Source organism: Eulemur rufifrons, chromosome 2 (assembly GCF_041146395.1).
Source record: "Eulemur rufifrons isolate Redbay chromosome 2, OSU_ERuf_1, whole genome shotgun sequence".
Classification (NCBI taxonomy): Eukaryota; Metazoa; Chordata; class Mammalia; order Primates; family Lemuridae; genus Eulemur; species Eulemur rufifrons.
The window spans coordinates 91459439-91478421 of NC_090984.1; the positions used below are offsets into that span (position 1 = coordinate 91459439).

Consider the following 18983-nt stretch of genomic DNA (forward strand, 5'->3'; position numbering starts at 1 on the left):
TGGGAAGATGGTCATCTTGTAAATAAATTAATTAATTTGCCAGCCACAGCAAAGCTGGATAATGTCCTTTAAGCACAGTATGCACATATACACTAAGTAATTACAGAAATCATAGGTTGTGGATATGTGGGATTATGCATGGACCATTCAATAGAGAAGCACCCTTTTCTTCATTGCAAAGGTTTTGTGGGCTTGGGGACTCCTGTTCATCTTCATGACTACAGAACATTTGATGCTGGTTTTTAGGTCAGCTCCTGCTTGGTGCAAGTAGTCTCAGCTATAAACATTTTAGATCTTGAAAGAACTAACCTTCCCCCAAAGTCCTAAAATTAGTAGAAAACTCACACTAAACACGAAAGTTGTTGTTTGGTCTATTTATATATTCTCAGTTCTCTGCATCAAGTCTTATGAAGTATTTCACTGCTAAACCACAGGAAACTGAATTGTAAAATAGAAGTTAATGTTAAAGATTCATATGGTAGGAAACTGGAAAATTTCAAGACAAAACAGAGACATAATTAAAGGAGTAACACAGACCATGGTGTGTTTGGGGATTATGGTCCCTAAGGGGCTGGGTTTACAGCCAGATTTTTTGGTAAATATGAGACACATTATGTGCTAAGTTAATGACATGGATAAAATAAATGCATAAAAATTACCACTCTTATTCATCGGTGAGAATATTTAACTCATATATCCAAGAGGTCCCTAACAAAATATCATTTGATTTTTATCTAGGTAGTTTCTTGTCAGTATTTGTAGGGGTATGATAATGGCTCTATTTGAAGATTCTTCTATACAATGAACTTAAGCCATATATTCACTTCTTTTTATCAATGAATTTTATTGTATATACTTGATGTTTACAACTTGATGTTATGGAATACACTATAGTGAAGCAAATTAACATACAGACCATCTCACATATTTTGTATGTATATGATAAAAGCAGCTAAAATCTATTTAACAAAAATCTCTATTACAATATAGATAAACCCCTCATTTTTTTGTGCTTTCCTTTATTGCACTTGGCAGATACTGTATTTTTTACAAATTTAAGTTTTGTGGTAACCCTGTGTCAAACAAGTCTGTCGGCACCATTTTTCCAACTGTACATGATCACTTTGTGTCTCTGTGTCACATATTGGTAATTCTCACAATATTTCAGATTTTTTTATTATTATAATATCTGTTATGGTGATCTGTGATTGGCGATCTTTGATGTTATTAATACTATTGTAATTGTTTTGAGGTGCCACAAACCACATCCATATAAAATGGTGAAACATAATCAATAAATGTTGTGTGTGTTCTGACTGCTCCACCAACCAGCCATTCTCCAGTCTCTTTCCTTCTCCTTGGGCCTCCCTGTTCCCTAATACATAACAATATTGAAAGTGAGTCAATTAATAACCCCACAATGGCCTCTAAGTGTTAAATGAAAAGAAGAGTCTCACATCTCTCACTCTAAATCAGAAGCTAGAAGTGATTAAGCTTGTGAGGAAGACATGTGGAAAGCTGGGATAGGCCAAAAGCTAGGCCTCTTGAACCAAACAGCCAAGGTATGAATGCAAAGGAAAAGTTCTTGCAAGAAATTAAAAGTGCTACTCTAGTGAACATACGGATGGATGATAAAGTGAAACAACCTTATTGTTGATATGGAGAACGTTTTAGTGGCCTGAATAGAAGATCAAACCAGCCACAACATTCCCTTAAGTCAAAGGCTGATACAGAGCAGGGCCCTAACTCTCTTTAGTTCTGTAAAGGCTGAAACAACTGAGGAAGCTGCAGAAGAAAGGTTGGAAGCTAGCAGAGGTTGGTTCAGGAAATCTAAGGACAGAAGCCAACTCCACAAAATAAAAGTGCAAGGTGAAGAAGCAAATGCTTACAGAGAAGCTACAGCAAGTTATGCAGAAGATCTAGCTAAGATGATTGATGAGGGTGACTACGCTAAACAACAAAATTTCAACGTAGATAAAACAGCCTTCTATTGGAAGAAGATGCCATCTGAGACTTCCATAGCTAGAGAAGAGAAGTCAATGCCTGCTTTTCAAAGCTTCAAAGGATAGGATGACTCTCTTGTTAAGAGCTAATGCAGCTGGTGACTTTAAGTTGAAGTCAACGTTGATTTACTATTCCAAAAATCTTACAGCCTTTAAGAATTATGCTAAATCTACTCTGGCTGTGCTCTATCGATGGAACAGCAAAGCTTGGATAAAAGCAGATCTGTTTACAGCATGCTTTACTGAATATTTCCAGCCTACCATTGAGAGCAACTGCTTAGAAAAAAAGATTCCTTTTAAAATAGTACTGCTCATCAACAATGCATCTAGTCACCCAAGTGCTCTGATGGAGATGCACAAAGAGATTAATGTTGTTTTCATGCCTGGTAACACCACATCCATTCTGCATCCCATGGATCAATGAGTAATTTTAACTTTTGAGTCTTATTAAGAAATACATTTCCTAAGGCTATAGCTACCACGAATAGTCATTCTTCTGATAGATCTGACCAAAGTCAGTTGAAACCTTCTGGAAAGGATTCACCATTCTAGATGTCATTCAGAACATTCATGATTTATGGGAAGTGGTAAAAAAAAAAATCAACATTCATAGGAGTTTGGAAGAAGTTGATTCTATTCCTTATGAATGACTTTGGTTAGAAGTGAGCCTGAAGATGTGACTGACTTGCTGAAATGTCATGATACAACTAATGAGTAGTTGCTCCTATGGATGAACAAAGAAAGTGGTTTCTTGAGATGGAATCTACCCCTGATGAAGATGCTGTGAACATTTTTGAAATTACAACAAAGGACTTAGAATGTTCCATAGACTTAGTTGATCAAGCAGGGATAGCATTGACTCCACTTTTAAAAGAAGTTCTCCTGTGGTTAGAACGCTCTCAAGCAGCATCGCATGCTACAGAGAAATCTTTTGTGAAAGGCAGACTCAGTCAATGAGGCAAACTTCATTACTGTCATATAAGAAATTGCCACAGCCACCCAATCTTCTCTAACCACCACTCCGATCAGTCAGCCACCATCAACATCAAGGCAAGATCCTCTACCAGCAAAAAGATTATGACTCGCTGAAGGGTCAGATGATCATTAGCATTTTTTAGCAATATTTTTCAACTAAGGTATATACCTGGTTTTTCTAGACTTAATCTGTTGCATACCTAATAGACTACATTAGAGCATAAATATATCTTTTATATACACTGGGAAACCAAAAATTTGTGTGACTCACTTCATTGTGATGTAGTTTGGAACCAAACCCACAACATTTCTGAGGTATGCCTGTACAATTTTATTAACTATAGTCATCATGTTGTACATTTGATCTCTAGACTTACCCATTCTACATATCTGCTACTGTGAATCCTTTGACCTATATGTCCCCATTTCCTCCCACCCTAACCCACCTCCACCACTGTTTTATTCTCTATCTTTGTATATTTGATTTTTTTAGATTCTATACATATGGGGAGCATACAATAATTTTTTTTATTTCAGGAAATTATGGGGGTACAAACATTTTGGTTACATGTTATGACTTTGCCACATCCCAACCATGGTTTGAGACGTGCCCTTCCCCCCCTACAATGCTCAACAATAATTTTTTATGCATCTGACTTATTTCACTTAACATAATGTCCTCCCTGTCTGTCCATATTGTGGCAAATAGCAGGATCTCCTTCTTTTTAAAGGTTGAATAATATTCCTCTGTGTGTGTGTGTGTGTATGTGTGTGTGTATACAAGGGCTGTCTAGAAAGTATCCAGACATTGTTAATATAATGAGAATGATTATGTGGCTGGATACTTTCTGGACAGAGTGTGTGTGTGTGTGTGTGTGTCATGTGTATTATTTATCCATTTATCTATCAATGTACACTTAGGTTGTTTCCATATCTTGGCTATTGTGAATAATGCCACAATGAACCTGAGAATGCAAATATCTTTAAGAGGTAATGATTTCATTACCTTTGGGTATATATTCTTAAGAGGGATCCCTCAGTAGTGTGGTAGTCCTATCTTTAATTTCTTTACAAACTTCCATATTGTTTTCCATAATGGTTGCACCAATCTACATTTCCACCAACAGTGTACTAGAGTACCCTTTCTGCACATCCTCATCAGCATTTGTTATATCTTATCTTTTTGATAATAGTCATCCTAAAGGGTATAAGGTGATATCTCATATTGGTTTTAATTCATATTTCCCTGATGATTAGTGATGTTAAGTACCTTTTCATATAACTGTTGGTCGTTTTTTATGTTTTCTCTGGACTAAATTCTGTTCAGGTCCCTTGCCCACGTTTTAATAGGGTCATTTGTTTTCTGCTATTGAGTCATTTTCTGTTATAAATTTTGGATATTAACCGCTAACCAGATATTTGGTTTGCAAATATATTTTCCAGTCTGCAGGATACCTTTTCATTTTGTTGATTGTTTCCTTTGCTGTACATAAATTTTTTAGTATGATGTAATTCCACGTATTTATTTTTGCTTTTGTAGCCTGAGCTTTTGGTATAATATCCAAAAGATCATTGCCAAAGCCAATGTCAAGAACATTTTCAACTATGTTCTTTTCTAGGTGTTTTATGGTTTCAGGTCTTATATTTAGGTGTTTTACTCATTTTGAGTTGATTATTGTGTTGGAGTAAAATAAGGTTTCTATTTTATTCTTTTGCATTTGGAAATCCAGGTTTACCTGAACAATTTACTGAAGAAACTATACTTTTCTCATTATGGACTCTTGGTACGACTGTCAAAAATTAGTTGATCATATATGTTAGAATTTATTTCTGTGCTCTCTCTTCTTTTCCACTGGTCTGTGTTTCTGTTTTTATGCCAGAATGACACTGTTGTGATTACTATAGCTTTGTAATATAATTTTAAATCAGAAAGTGTGATGCCTCCAACTTTGTTTTCTTTCTCAATATTGCTTTAGCTATTCAGGGATTTTTGCAATTCCCTGTGAATTTTAGGATTGTTTTCTTTATTTCTGTGAAAATGTCATTTGAATTTCTATAGGGATTGCTTTGAATCTGTATATTCCTTTGGGTTTTATAGACATTTTAATAATATTTATTCTTCCAATCCATGAATAGAGGATATCTTCCCATTTGTGTCTTCTTCAATTTCTTTCATCAATGTTTTATAGATTTTTGTATACAGATGTTTCACTTCCTTTGTTAAATTTATTCCTAAGTGGGTTTTTGCAGCTATTGTAAATGAGATTTTTTGCTTTATTTCTTTTTCATCTAGGTTGTTATTTTCGTATAGATTTTTATGTATTGATTTTGTATCCTGCAACTTTACTGAATTCATTCATTAGTTCTAATGGGTTTTTTGTTGTGAAATCGTTGAGGTTTTCTACATACAGGATCATGTCATCTGAAAATAGAGATAATTTTACTTCTTTCTTTTTGATTTGGATGCCTTCTTTTTCCTCGTCTGACTGCCTTTACTAGTACTTGCAGTACCATGTTGAATAGAAGTGGTGAGAGCAGACATCCCTGTCTTGTACTAGAGAACTTAGCAAAAAGGTTTCTATTGTTCCCCATTGATTATGCTGTTATCACCACTAGGCCACCTTATAGGAAATGCTTAATGGAGCTCTTCAACCAGAAATGAAAGGACAATAATTAATATTATGAAAACATAGGAAAGTATAAAATTCACTGGTAAGATAAATACATAGTCAAAGGCAGAATACTCCATTACTGTAGTGGTGGTACATAAATATTTCAAATCTCTAGTACAAATTTAAAAAGTCAAAATGGTTAAAAAAAAAAAAAACTATAATCACAATAAGTTGATGAGGAATACACAATATAAAAGGATGTAAACTATGATAATAAAAATATAAACTGTTGGAAGAGGAGGCTAAAAGTGGAGAGTATTTGCATGTCATCAAAGTTATCAGTTTAAAACAGTCCAATGTAACTATGAGATATTTTATGTAAGCCTCATGGTAACCACAAAGCAAAATATTATAGCAGATACACAAATGAGAAAAAGAAAGAAATCAAAGCTTAGCACAACAAAAAATCACCAAGTCACAAAAATTTACCAAGTCACAAGAGAAGAAAGGAACAAAGAATCTATAAAACAACTAGGAAACAATAACAAAAAGTCAGGAGTAAGCCCTTATCTATCAATAATAACCTTAAATATAAATGGATTAAACACTCCAATCAAAAGAAATAGAGCAGCTGAGTGGATATAATAAAAAGAAGGTCCAACTATATTCTGTCTATGCAATACCCATTTTAGCATTAAGGACACACATAGGCTGAAAGTGAAGGAATGGAAGAAGATATTCCATGTGAATAGTAACCAAAAGGGAGCAGGGGTGGCTATATTTACATCAGAAAAAAATAGTCTTCAAGTCAAAAACTGTCACAAGAGACCAATACAGTCATTATTTAATGATAAGGGGATCAATTCATCAACAGAACATAGCAATTATAAATACATAGGTACCCAACATCAGAGCACCTAAATATATAAAGCAAATATTAATGGACATGAAGGAAGAAATGAATAGCAATACAGTAATTGTGGAGAACTTCAATATCCCACTTTCAACAATAGATATATCAACCAGGCAGAAAATTAATAACTATATGAACTATATTCACTTTCATTTGTTAGTCAGCCCTTCATTATAAGTGATCATTGCAATTGGCTCATAAACTTCATTATGAATATATACGCATAAAAATATTTGTTTATAAATCAACAAGACTATAAGGTTTTAAATTATACAATTTTAAATGAACTTTGACTATTTACAAACTGCAAGAGTCATAAAGTAGTATTTTAGAGAGGAAAAACAGAAAGAGAACAACAATGAGTATTAAAATAAAGAAATTATATAGGCGGATTAGAATAGAATCTTTTAGAACACTTAGAAGTAATGCCTGCCAATTCTTAGTAATTGATGTCCAAATTCATACTATTAAAAGTTACAATAAATACAAACTTGAAGACATTTTGAGAGAAGCAAATAATAAATCTTAGCTACTAAAAAGAAAATAACTGATTTAGCTTATAGAATTTTTATTTACATACACAAAGAATGAGCCAAATGCATCTCATTAAACAGAAGTGAAAAAATAGAGGGTATCCTGATTATCAGTAAGAGGCAAACTTTAAGGAGGTGGAAGAAATGATGATAAATAAATGGGCTAATAATCCTGAGTTTTGTAAAATTAGTGTTCAAAACAAATCAATTGTATATAAAAACATAAATGTGTCTAAATTAAGAAAGGTAATAGCATAGTATAAAAAGAAAATCCAAGCAAAATACTAAATTGGAAATCAGTTACATCTTGAAACTCTTCTGTTTTCTTTTTCTAAGAAAGCATTTAGTGTTGAAACCTACCATAATGTTCATATTATAACCAAGTTTTATCATTTTTACATCCATCAAGTGGCAGAAATAATGGCTGTCCTTTTGATGTCATTCAATTAATGCATTTGACATCCTAACTTTAACCCTTACTCTAACATTGTGATCCAGTAATCCCACTTCTGAGTATATATACAAAAGAATTGAAATCAGAATCTTGAAGAGATATCCGCACTCCTATGTTCATTGCAGCATTATTCAAAATAAGAAGATATGGAAACAACCCAAGTGCTCATCAACAGATGAATAAAGAAAATATGATATAGGCATATCATAGAATATTATTCAACCTTTAAAAAGAAGAAAATCTTGCTATGTTACAACTATGTGGGTGAATCTGGAGGGCATTATGCCAGATGAAATAAACCAACCACAGAAGGGCACATACTGCATAATTCCACTTATATGAAGTATCTGTAATAGTCAAACTCATATAAGCAGAGAATACAAAATGGTTGCCAGGGGCTGGGAGATGGAAGAAATGGGGAGTTGTTCAATGGGCATCCAGTTGCAATTATGCTAGATGAATAATTTCTAGATATCTGCTGTACATAAAAAGGCTATAGTTAATAACATGGTACTCTGAACTTTAAAATTTGTTAAGAAGATAGCTCTCATGTTAAGGGTTCTAACCACAAAAAAAAAGGACCTGATGAAACTATGAGAGGCATTGGACGTGTCTATTATCTCAATTGTGGTGATGGTATCATGAGTGTTTTCACATGTCCAAACTCATCAAATTGTACACATTAAATATGTGTAGGTCTTTGTATACCAATTATGCCTCAATAAAGTTGTTTTACAAAGTTGAAATGTGCTTTGTGCTGTGGGGTATAGAGAGATGCAGGAAACACAAACCTGGCTCTCAAGAAGTCTTTAACTTTGTGGGTAAGAGAGATATGCAAAAACAAAAAACTAATTACAAAATAGGAAAAAATAAAATAAGCATTTACAGGATTAGAATAGGTAGAACACAGAAGAAAAAATTGTTTTCAATTCATGGGGTTCTAAGAAAGACCTCATAAAGAAAGTAGTGTTTGAGTTTAATCCTAGCTGAGGCTCGGAGGAGAAGGGAAGGATTTAAGGCTGAGAAAACAGTAAGAGTATGATCCACCCAGGAAATGGCGAGCAGCATTGGCCCAATCTACTGGAAACCCACAGTACGTACAGAGAAGGCCAAGTCTGGAGAAAAATGTCAGGACCCAAGAGTGAGAACCGAGAACCTAATGCCATGCAACGGGGTCTGCTTAGACATATTTTAAAGAAAGAACCACTGAAAGTGTCTCAAAAAAGTCATGACCTGTTTGGTGCTTTAGTAACAGAACTAATGACCGTATGAAGAGAGGCAAAGAAGTACTGTAGGAAGAGTATTTAACAGCTCTTTTAAACAATGATATGGTATTGCAAAGATTACAAACGTATGATTTCACCTCACCTCTGTACTCTCTCATGAGTGAAACCAGTGACAACAAACTTAAGGAAGAGTAAAAGAGGACAGATATGATGACAGAAAACAAAAGCTCTATGATTTGTCCACTGATTTGAGTAAAGGGAGATACCCCAAGAAAGAAATGTGAGCCCCAAATCTCATATTCAGCAAAGTTGATTTTCAAGTACAAAGGGCACAAACTCCATCACCAGCATAGTAGAACTCAAGGACATTGTTCAAAGGATCTTTCCTAAGGAGTTTCTTAGGTTGCTTTGGACCACCAAATACCTAGAGAGACACTGACATATTGACAAGGGGTAGCACTAACTACACAGTCACATGTAGGAATAAGACTGACACAAAGCAAGTGAGTGTAGTGTGTGATGACTACATGCTCTGACAACATAGATATAGCACAACTATTAAAAATAATGGTCAGGGGGGATGGGACAAGCATTTGTAAAGATCCTTCTATGTATTTTCAGTAATCACATTGGTGATGGCGGTGGTATTGGCAGTGGTATTGGTATTGGTATTCTGAGGTTGTTATTAATATATTGTAATGTGGCATCAAGCAACTAATCAGTTATGGAATATTTTAATTCTTTCATTCCTAGCTTTTTTAATATGGAAGAAAGTAGATAAAAATGTAATATAAAAGTAGATAAATAAAACCCTACAGTACTGAATTTTAATTGAATATATCCATTTGATTTCATGATAAATTTTATTAGTATATATACATACATTTACTCACATATACATGAGCATATATTTTTTATCTAATTTTGTCTATTAAAATGGCCAAGAAACAACAATGAACTTAGTAGCAATAAGCTTCTTTAGGGCCCAGATTGTGAACTTGAAATATTATTTCCACTAAAATAAACTAGAGCTCCCTGGAGAAGTGGCTAATGGCTCACTCCACATAGAGGGAAGGATATGTATGAGATGAGCATCTGGTCATACTACGTAACCAGGAAGTCATCAAAGACTACGACTGGATAGAAAGGACACAGAAGCCAAATTGAAGGGGCTCCTATTGGCTAAAGATAGGACAATTAGTACTTTGGTAAGGGTAAAAATTTCAATGCATTGAAACTCCTTTCTTTAAATCTATTAGTACATAATGATAATTTTTTAAAATGTTCTGAGCAGCTTCAGAGGATAAGAGGCCAATTAATTATCTTAAAAATTGGTAAGTAATGGAAAAGTGTCAAATATCTATTTTGCCTTTCCTATGTGAAATGCACACTGGGAAACCAAATAGTAGTTGAGAAGAAACACCTCTATAAAAAGTATTTCAGGCCGGGCGCGGTGGCTCACGCCTGTAATCCTAGCACTCTGGGAGGCCGAGGCGGGTGGATCGCTCAAGGTCAGGAGTTCGAGACCAGCCTGAGCAAGAGCGAGACCCCGTCTCTACTAAAAATAGAAAGAAATTATATGGACAACTAAAATATATATAGAAAAAATTAGCCGAGCATGGTGGCGCGTGCCTGTAGTCCCAGCTACTCGGGAGGCTGAGGCAGTAGGATCGCTTGAGCCCAGGAGTTTGAGGTTGCTGTGAGCTACGCTGACGCCATGGCACTCACTCTAGCCCGGGCAACAAAGTGAGACTCTGTCTCAAAAAAAAAAAAAAAAAAAGTATTTCAATTAGCAAACAAACAAAAATACAAAATTAGAATATGTTCATTTGCAGCTCTCAATGAATTAATCGAACTAGGCACTGAGTATCGATGGCTGTTAACACTACTAAAAGGATTCAACTAGATATCATGTGCCTCCTAATGAGAGAAAACAGCCCCATCTATAGTCTTGCCAAAGGGATTGAATCTGAGTCCATCAAGGCTCTGGCCCCAGCTGCTAATTTGTAGGAAATACAGAGGCTAGAGGAACATGCTGAAATGCAGTGAGTATTCAATCAGCAAAATCCAGACTGCGAGATCTCTGCAGGACAGATGGTCCAAGTTCTGCAGCAGATAGTTGTAAGGAAAACAGTGGTATAGAGTGGTAACTTGTAGATTTAAAATTTAAAATATATATCAAATTTTAAAATAAGCAAACCAAACCTAGTACTTCTGGGAGTGGGCAGGGGACCATTAAGTTCTATTTCTTGACCTGCGTTACAGTTACGAGGCCTTTGCTTTATAAAATTTCATTAGGTTATACATTTCTATTGTGAGGTGTTCTGAATCTGGTTTTAGTTTACAATTAAAAATAATCTGCTCAGGTGATTGTGCTGTGCACCACTCCCCAGGAACACCTCCCTCAGCCTGCATGGAAAAGACGACTCTGAATCCTGAATGGCACCGTTAAGCAGGTAAACCAACACCTGCCACTGACTAGCTCTGATCTTCTCATGTCACAAAGCAGAACCCACTTATTAAACTCATCATCAGTTAACTTTTCAGTTCCCTGAAGACAAAATATCCTTGATGCTGTTTGAAACAGATGAAATACTGGGCTTGACTAGGAGAAAGAAGGATGGAGAAAGAGAGTAGGAACAAGGCACTGGTGTGTAGGTAGGTAGAGTAAAGTGAGGAAGATGCAGATGAAGCTTTATGGCAGTGGATGTAATGACCTCAGAAAACAAAAGAGTGGTGAGAAACACAGGCTAAGCAGCCCTGCCCCATTTGGAGAATGTCAACACTTAAGGACAGGGAAGAGGAGTTAACATAAGGACCCGCAGGAGTCACAAGCCAGCGCACTCAAGGAGCAGAGAAGTAGACTCCACGTGTTCACAGAAGCCACCACAAAGACTGTGGCCTTGCTTGTAATCTTGGGGATTTCTTGCAAGCTTCATTTCCACTTTACCATCCACCAACTCCGTAGACTCTGAACTCGCCCATAACCCAGATGAAGGATATGGGCAGAACTTAACGTCTCCACTTTGTGTTCCAGGAGCTCATGAGAGTCACACTCTGGGCCCAGTTCTCCCTGGTCCTAAACACCTTCCTTGTGGCAAACCAGTCACTTGGAGGAGAATCATAGTTTTAAATAGTTAGCAGCTGTATTAACCAGCTCGTATTTAACCAAGTTTCTCAGCGACTGTTTGGTGAAGGAATTTTTTAATATATAACCATAGTGATGGTACTTAACTCTTAGCAGTTAGAGAAATCTTTTTTAATAAAAAGAAACAAATTAGTAAATGCAACGTAGACACTACATTTTCTGTTAAAATTAAACCAAACACTTGTACTATAATTTCAAAATTCTATTTCAAACTTCATGTTACATAAAACATCATTTTTTTTAATGTGGTGGTTAAGCGTATATGCGTAGTGTCAGACAGAATTGGAGTCAAATCCTGGGCCCATCACTTACTGACTAGCTGTGACCTGGGGTGAATATGTGACCCACATATTACAGAGTCTCAGTGTCTTCAACTGTAAAATGACTACAATAATACTTTCTTCACAGGGTTAATTAAAAGATTCGATGTAATAATGTATAGAAAATAATGGGTACTCCATAAATAATTATTGGTATTTTAAATCACACTTTCAAAGAGGCCTGAGTATATCCTTCAACAATGTACTTTAAAAGTTTTGATAAGAAATATTAAAATCAAAATGTATCTGTGGACTTCACATCTTACTTTAGTATAGGGGAGCTCATCTACTAACTACAATTACACTTTTTCTTTCTATAAGTCCCTTTTAATTCTAAAATGGTTATTTCCTAATAAAATTAGTTCAGATTTATAGAGCCATTCATTCTAGGTGATGGAAAAAGTAATGCCACTTTTAGGAATTAAAGCTAAATCCCTTCAGTGATATAATTTAAAGTTTTTTTTTTTTACCATAGTCAACAACTAGATTATAAGTTAGATTTTTTTTCTTGGTATTTGGGGTCCCTGATGAAGAACAAGAAAGGAGCAACTTATTAAAGAGTTATAAGTAGCCTGAGATACTTGGCATGCTTTAGCCCTTCTTATTCTTTTGTTCAAAGTGTCCAATTAACAGCTGGAAAACGTTTCTTCTACTCTTAATAGATCTAAACTAAAGCTAGAGGCTTTTAGGGGATGCATTTCACTATAAGCTTCTAGAAAAAAGAGAAACAGAGTGCAGTCAGTGCCTCAAGATAAAACACAGAGGAAATGACACGTATGTCAACAGAATAAAACATTTTCATGGGTACCCAGAACTGATACAATTACGAAAACAGCTAAATGACAAAATGCGGTACAGTTGGCCCTCCATATCTGTAGGTTCCTCATCAGTGGATTCCACCAGCCACAGATAGAAAATATTTAAAAAAAAAAAAAAAAAAAAGGATGGTTGCATCTGCACTGGACATGTACAGGCTTTTTTTTTTCCTTGTCTTTATTCCCTAAACAATACATTATAACAACTACTTATATAGCATTTACATTATATTAGGTATTATCAGTAATCTAGAGATTATTTAAAATATATGGGAGGATGTGCATAGGTTATATATAAATCCCATACCATTTTATATAAGGGGCTTGAGCAACCTAGGATTCTGGTGTCCTGGAACCAATCCCGCATGGATTATCGAGGGACAATTGCACTAGCTAATTTGGCTTACTGAACAAATTCCTTTACTGAGAACGCACTGAAGGGTCCTATCACAGATGACAGAGAGACAAAAATGAATAAGATATGTCAAGTGCTCACAGTGCAGGGGCAGGATAAGCAGGTAAAAGATGAAGAGAGGAGGTACTACAGACCCTGAGCAGGCATGCATAGCGGAGGCCCAGCACAGTGGGATCTGACCCAGACTAGGACAATAAAGGAAAGAATAAAAGAGGATGAAGAAGCAAGAGACAGACAACTGGAAAGGAGAGGAAAATATTCTAAACAAGTGAGCAATATATGCAAAAGCTTACCAGTAAGAAAGAACCTGCAAGAACTCAGGAAACTTCCTGCTCTTCAATATGGTGACAACAGGGTAGGACGGACACAACTCAGGCTGGGAAGGAGAGCAAACACCAGGACCTGCATGGCGCCCCCAGGCCACACTAGGAGTTACATTTTATCCTCAAGGTGCTAGAAAGCCATGGTAGGAATCCTAATGGGAGACTGACATAATAATTACATCTTAGGAAGATGACTGTGGTGACAGTGTAGCACAGAATTGGAGGGTGAAGCTGATGAGAGACTGTGGGCAGGTAAGTCTTTTAGATGTCAGTCGTGGCCCAGGACCAAAAGTTGAAGAGTAGTGGTTGTAGTAAAGGATATTAAGAATAGGATTAAAAGATATCCAGGATGTAGAATAAATAAGACAGTTTTGAAGGGTGGTGGGAAGAGGGTTTGAGGTTGAATCTAAAGTACCACGATTGTAAAGACTCATATTTTATCAAAAACTCTGATAGTTAAGGAACTCTAACAGTTCCTTATATAATTTTAGCCATAGGTACATGATGTTATAATAACTGCTTAAAATGTTTAAAACAAGACAAGCACAGAATTTTTTTAAGCAAACAACTGGTGTGCCCTTTACAAAAATGTCTAAATTAACTAAGTTCATCATCATAATATGTGAAGCAAACCTACATGTTTCACAGTTCAGCATCTAAAACCACAGAAATGTGAATGCAAAAGAAAATACATTTCTGGAACCTGGGAAAAGTCCTTCTAAGGATTTAGTGTGAAGCACTTGACTTCTACTAGCAAGTATACAGGAAAAAATCTTCACTACAGCATAAATGTCATATTTTCACAGATTCTAAAAATAGTAAAATATTATTCACTCACATATCAGAATTTTTTTACTTTTGGAATAAAAATAAGAAGCAGATTTTGAATTTTAAGAACCATAATTTATAAGTCTTCTCTGATAATGCACAAATGTTTATAAGAGATGGATTTTAAATAACCAATTCTAATTAAAATAGAATCTTAACCCAAGTGCTAAGAACTATCTTTCTTATATTATTAATTTAATGCTGTCTATTTTCCTTTCCTCACTTATTCCCTTTTTCCTCCTACCCCATAACAATATTTAACCCCTCCATTCAAACCCTATATAAATAAGCATAGTTTTCTTAAGAATTTGAAGTTACAATTAAAAGACTTAGAGATTGTCTTAGTTTATTAACTCTAACCCTATGATTCTAACAATCGATAAACACAGAAAGACAAAATGTGAATGTAACAAAACAAATGTCTTAGAAGCAAGGTCTATTAGTGGAGAAATGCCATTTTTATAGTCTCTGAAAGGTATAATATACTTGTCAAGACATTTAGAAGTAACCTGGCTATTTCCGCCACACCAATAAATCTGTTCACATTGAGTAATTATAGGGTAGGAACTAAAAAGTAGTAAGACATTAAAGAATATAAAATATTATGCATGCATCATGAACTTAATTTGGAATTCTTTGTGTTTTATTAAAAGTGGGAAGGTCAAAAAAAGGTGGAGGTGTAAGAACTGAAAGAACTTCAATTGGAAAAAGACATGAACTGCAATTATATTCAGTGCCCTATTTAGAAAACCATCTTGAAGTCAGCCTACGGTGTTAAAAAAGGAGGCTATTTGTTGACTACATTCTTTATATTTCCATTAATTAGTTATGCTTCAGAACTTATTCATTAAACTCCTTAGCACTTTTGACACACTAAAGAATTATGTACCTATCAAGAGACTGTTTAGAGGCAAGGATCCAAAAGGATGAAACTGCACCTGTCTTTGGATTCAGAGATTCTAATTAATTTTAAAATAACCTCCCTTCTCTCCCTTTCAGCTGGCACATGAATCAGTGTAAGAGACAGCAGGGCCTGCGTATTTCTCCTAACATACTAACTTAGGAAAGTTCTCATTTTTTCAAAGTGTCCTCAGATGTGAAGGATGTGGGAATTCTGTTTCTCTCTGACCCTTACAAGATTCAGGGTAAAAATCATTAAAAATGATAAAGAAGGACATATTTTAATGCCAAAAGCCACAATTGACAATATGAATAGAGCAGTCACGAATATCTGCATACCAAATAGCACAGCAACAAGTCTTATAAAGCATAAACTCCAAGAGATACAAGAAGACATAGACAAAACACATGAATAATAAGATATTTTAACATACTACTCTCAGTACAAGGACAAATCAAAATGATAAAAACAAATAAGATATGGAAGACCTAATCAACTTACTCAATAAAGTAGAACCTACAGGTATGTGTGCGTGTGTGTGTGTGTGTGTGTGTGTAAAACACTTTACACCCTAATAATTTTTGCAACTGCTTTTAAACTTGCAATTATTTCAAAATTAAGCTACCAAAAAATGAGTAGAAGAGGAAGATGAACAAAAAAAGGAGGAGGAGGAAAGAAATGGACAGTCATCAAAATGTCAGCTATGATATTGGCAAGTTGCTATTTTCCTCTTCCTTTCTTAAAACATTGTTAAGGCATCTCCGAAGGCTAACAACAAAAATCCTAATCTGATTGCCTTTTGGCTGAGCCAGTCTTTTTTAGAGGCCCATAGTAAAGGAAAAAAAGAAAGGTAGCCGGAAATATATCCATAAAATTTGACTCCTTAAGCCAAGATATGAAAAATCTCTGAATCCCAAGATTTTTAAAGAGGGAGAACAAAAAGCACACACTCAAAATAATAAAATGTGACAGATATATGATGAGATTGGCCCAATACCCAGGGGCTCTGTGTTCATTTTTACTGTGTCATTGGGCAAAAGCAGTTGCCATTTTATTTTAAAATGAAAGGAAAATGCATTTTGCCTGTCTCACTGAGCAAATGATTCCATTTTAGCAGACCCAGCCCAGAGGCACTGTACCCAGGGCTTTCTCCAACCTTCTTTTAGAGTAGGAGTTACCAAGGTGAAGCTATAATGAAGAAAATGGGGCAACGCAAATGACAATGAGTCTACAGCTGACATAATTTATCACAATGGTACTCACTTTCAGGTAATACAGTTGATGTTTGTTTTCCCACCCACTATTGACATGAACACTCAGGAAAGAAAAGTACATCTGTTTGGGGCTTGTGTTTTAACTTCTTCTTTAAGCAAACAAGAATGGTTGTGTGGATGTGCTTCATTTTCCCACCAAGAATTGTACTGGTGAAACGTACACTTTTTATGAAGGATTATATTTAACTCCCTTATACTCCAGTAAACAAAGCAGAACAAGCACACCCAGGCAGCAAGCACACCCACAGCACTGACTGGGTCTCAAATGTTATAATTTTTTTCTTGAAAAAAATAAAATATAAAAATAGTTCCTAGAAGAAATTTAACTATAACTGTAATATTCTTTATAAACAGTTAAGGAAAGACTTACAAATAGTGGTGGTCAGTTATTTGCAACCCTGAACCATTTTCTACAACTCACAATTTTTACAGAACCTGTTTTCCTATGAAGGGTCATTTCTTTTCAACTCTCAATTCTGCCTTTTTCAAGTAATTGTGCTTTTTGAAATCGGTTTTTCGTTTTTGTGTTGGACTTTGCTTTGGCAATTTCTGAAATCCATCAGTCAATCTTTTACTTATGAGAATAAGTGGCATCCAAGCTACAGTAGGTTGACCTCGGTAGCTAAAAATCCAATAGCTTAAAAATTGAGCTCATTTTTCATGAGACACAAGCCATGAAAAATGTGATCCAAATAAAGTTGACATCCTGCAATTCTAACTTATTTTATCTGATAAAAAAACAAGGGATGATTCTCCTCTGACCTCATTATTGCTTCCTTTTATGTCTTTTACATGGATTTCATAAACTGCTGCAGATATATGAGCAGAAAATAATCCAAAAGTTCATTTAATAATTTTTTTACCAAAATAGGTCTTACACTGTCCCCAAATATGCAAACATTTTTTATTTTATCACTTACATGTACCATCTCTGCCTTTTTGTTGGTGGTGGTGTTATTAGTACAACTACCCACTGAGTCTCTGAATTTTAGAATGAATTTATTATTAGCCAAATAATTTTTCTGATTTATGAATATGGACGGATAGAACCAGCTTTATAAGTCTAAATTTAATTTACTTACATTGTCATCATTCTAATATAACAGGTAAGACTCACTCATCTCCTCAACAGTTTCAGCTCACTGCTTATCCATGGTGATGAGGCAGAAAAGGCTTAGAGTAAGACGATCTGTACTCAAGCCCTAACTTATTAACTAACTAGCTGGGAAAGTCACTAAATTTCTCCGGCTTCACTTGTCTCCTCCTCTCTAAAGGAAAGTGTTGAATTAGAGAGGTTCTATTGCCCCTCTGAGACGAAAACCCTAGGCTACTAACCTGACAATCCTTCCACAAGCCACTGTCACACTTACCAACACGGACTTACAAGGCGCCTTAGGATGTGCCCAGCTTTAGTCTAAACGGTACTGTTCTACTATTGCCAAAGAAAGTTTAATCAAACCCTCACTCAGCCCATTAGACTGTGACCAATACTAATGTTCTTTGCTTAAAGAGCATTATTAGTTTTCACGAAGATTCATCATCTCATTAGTGACCTAATTTCCAAAGTTACCAAAGGAATTTTCTCTTCAGAAACCTGAGAAGCAAAATGTCAAAAACTGTTACACATTTGCTACTACATTAGGAAAGTTCACAGTACCTAAAATAGCCACCACCTCATCATCCTGGATGACTTCCAAGGATCCCGACACCACAAAGCAGAGGGCATCCACGCTTTCTCCGGCGTGGTAAATAAGGTCCCCAGGAGCACAGTGAATGGTTTGGAACTCTACCGCCAAGGCGCGCAGACACCCATCGCTGGCCAAGCGAAAGGCAGGATGTTCATTAAAAACCTTCCGGTTTAGGTGAACACAGATATCAGCTCTCATGTCCTTGGGACAGATGGAGAGGACCTAAAGAATGTAAGAGATGAATTAGTGAGAAGCAAAGAGAAAAGGGCCATTTCAGGAAAAAAATCCAACAAATATAATAGTCATAGACCATGAGCACGTCTGCCATCCACTGTGCAGGGTACTGGGAAGGCAAAGTGAACGAGACACAGCTCTGCTCTCCAGGAGGTAATAATCCAGTGAGGTGGGCTGATGAGCATATGGTCCATTAAAATACAGCATCACGTGGTAAATGCTTTGCGACAAGTATGGATCTCCCCATAGAAAGAACACAGTCTTGAGGTGGTCAGCAAGAATCTTAGAACAAAAGTTAAAATCATTTCATCAAAGAACCAA

At 35.7% G+C, this 18983-nt stretch overlaps 1 protein-coding gene across 1 annotated transcript in view; it reads right to left on the reverse strand.

Moving 5' to 3' along the window:
- KCNH5 (potassium voltage-gated channel subfamily H member 5) overlaps positions 1-18983 on the reverse strand; it is a 272418-nt gene that overhangs the window by 48040 nt on the left and 205395 nt on the right. The window contains exon 9 of the mRNA XM_069465044.1: positions 18398-18650. Within this exon, the coding sequence (XP_069321145.1) occupies positions 18398-18650 (253 nt within the window). The remainder of the gene's footprint in view (positions 1-18397; positions 18651-18983) is intronic.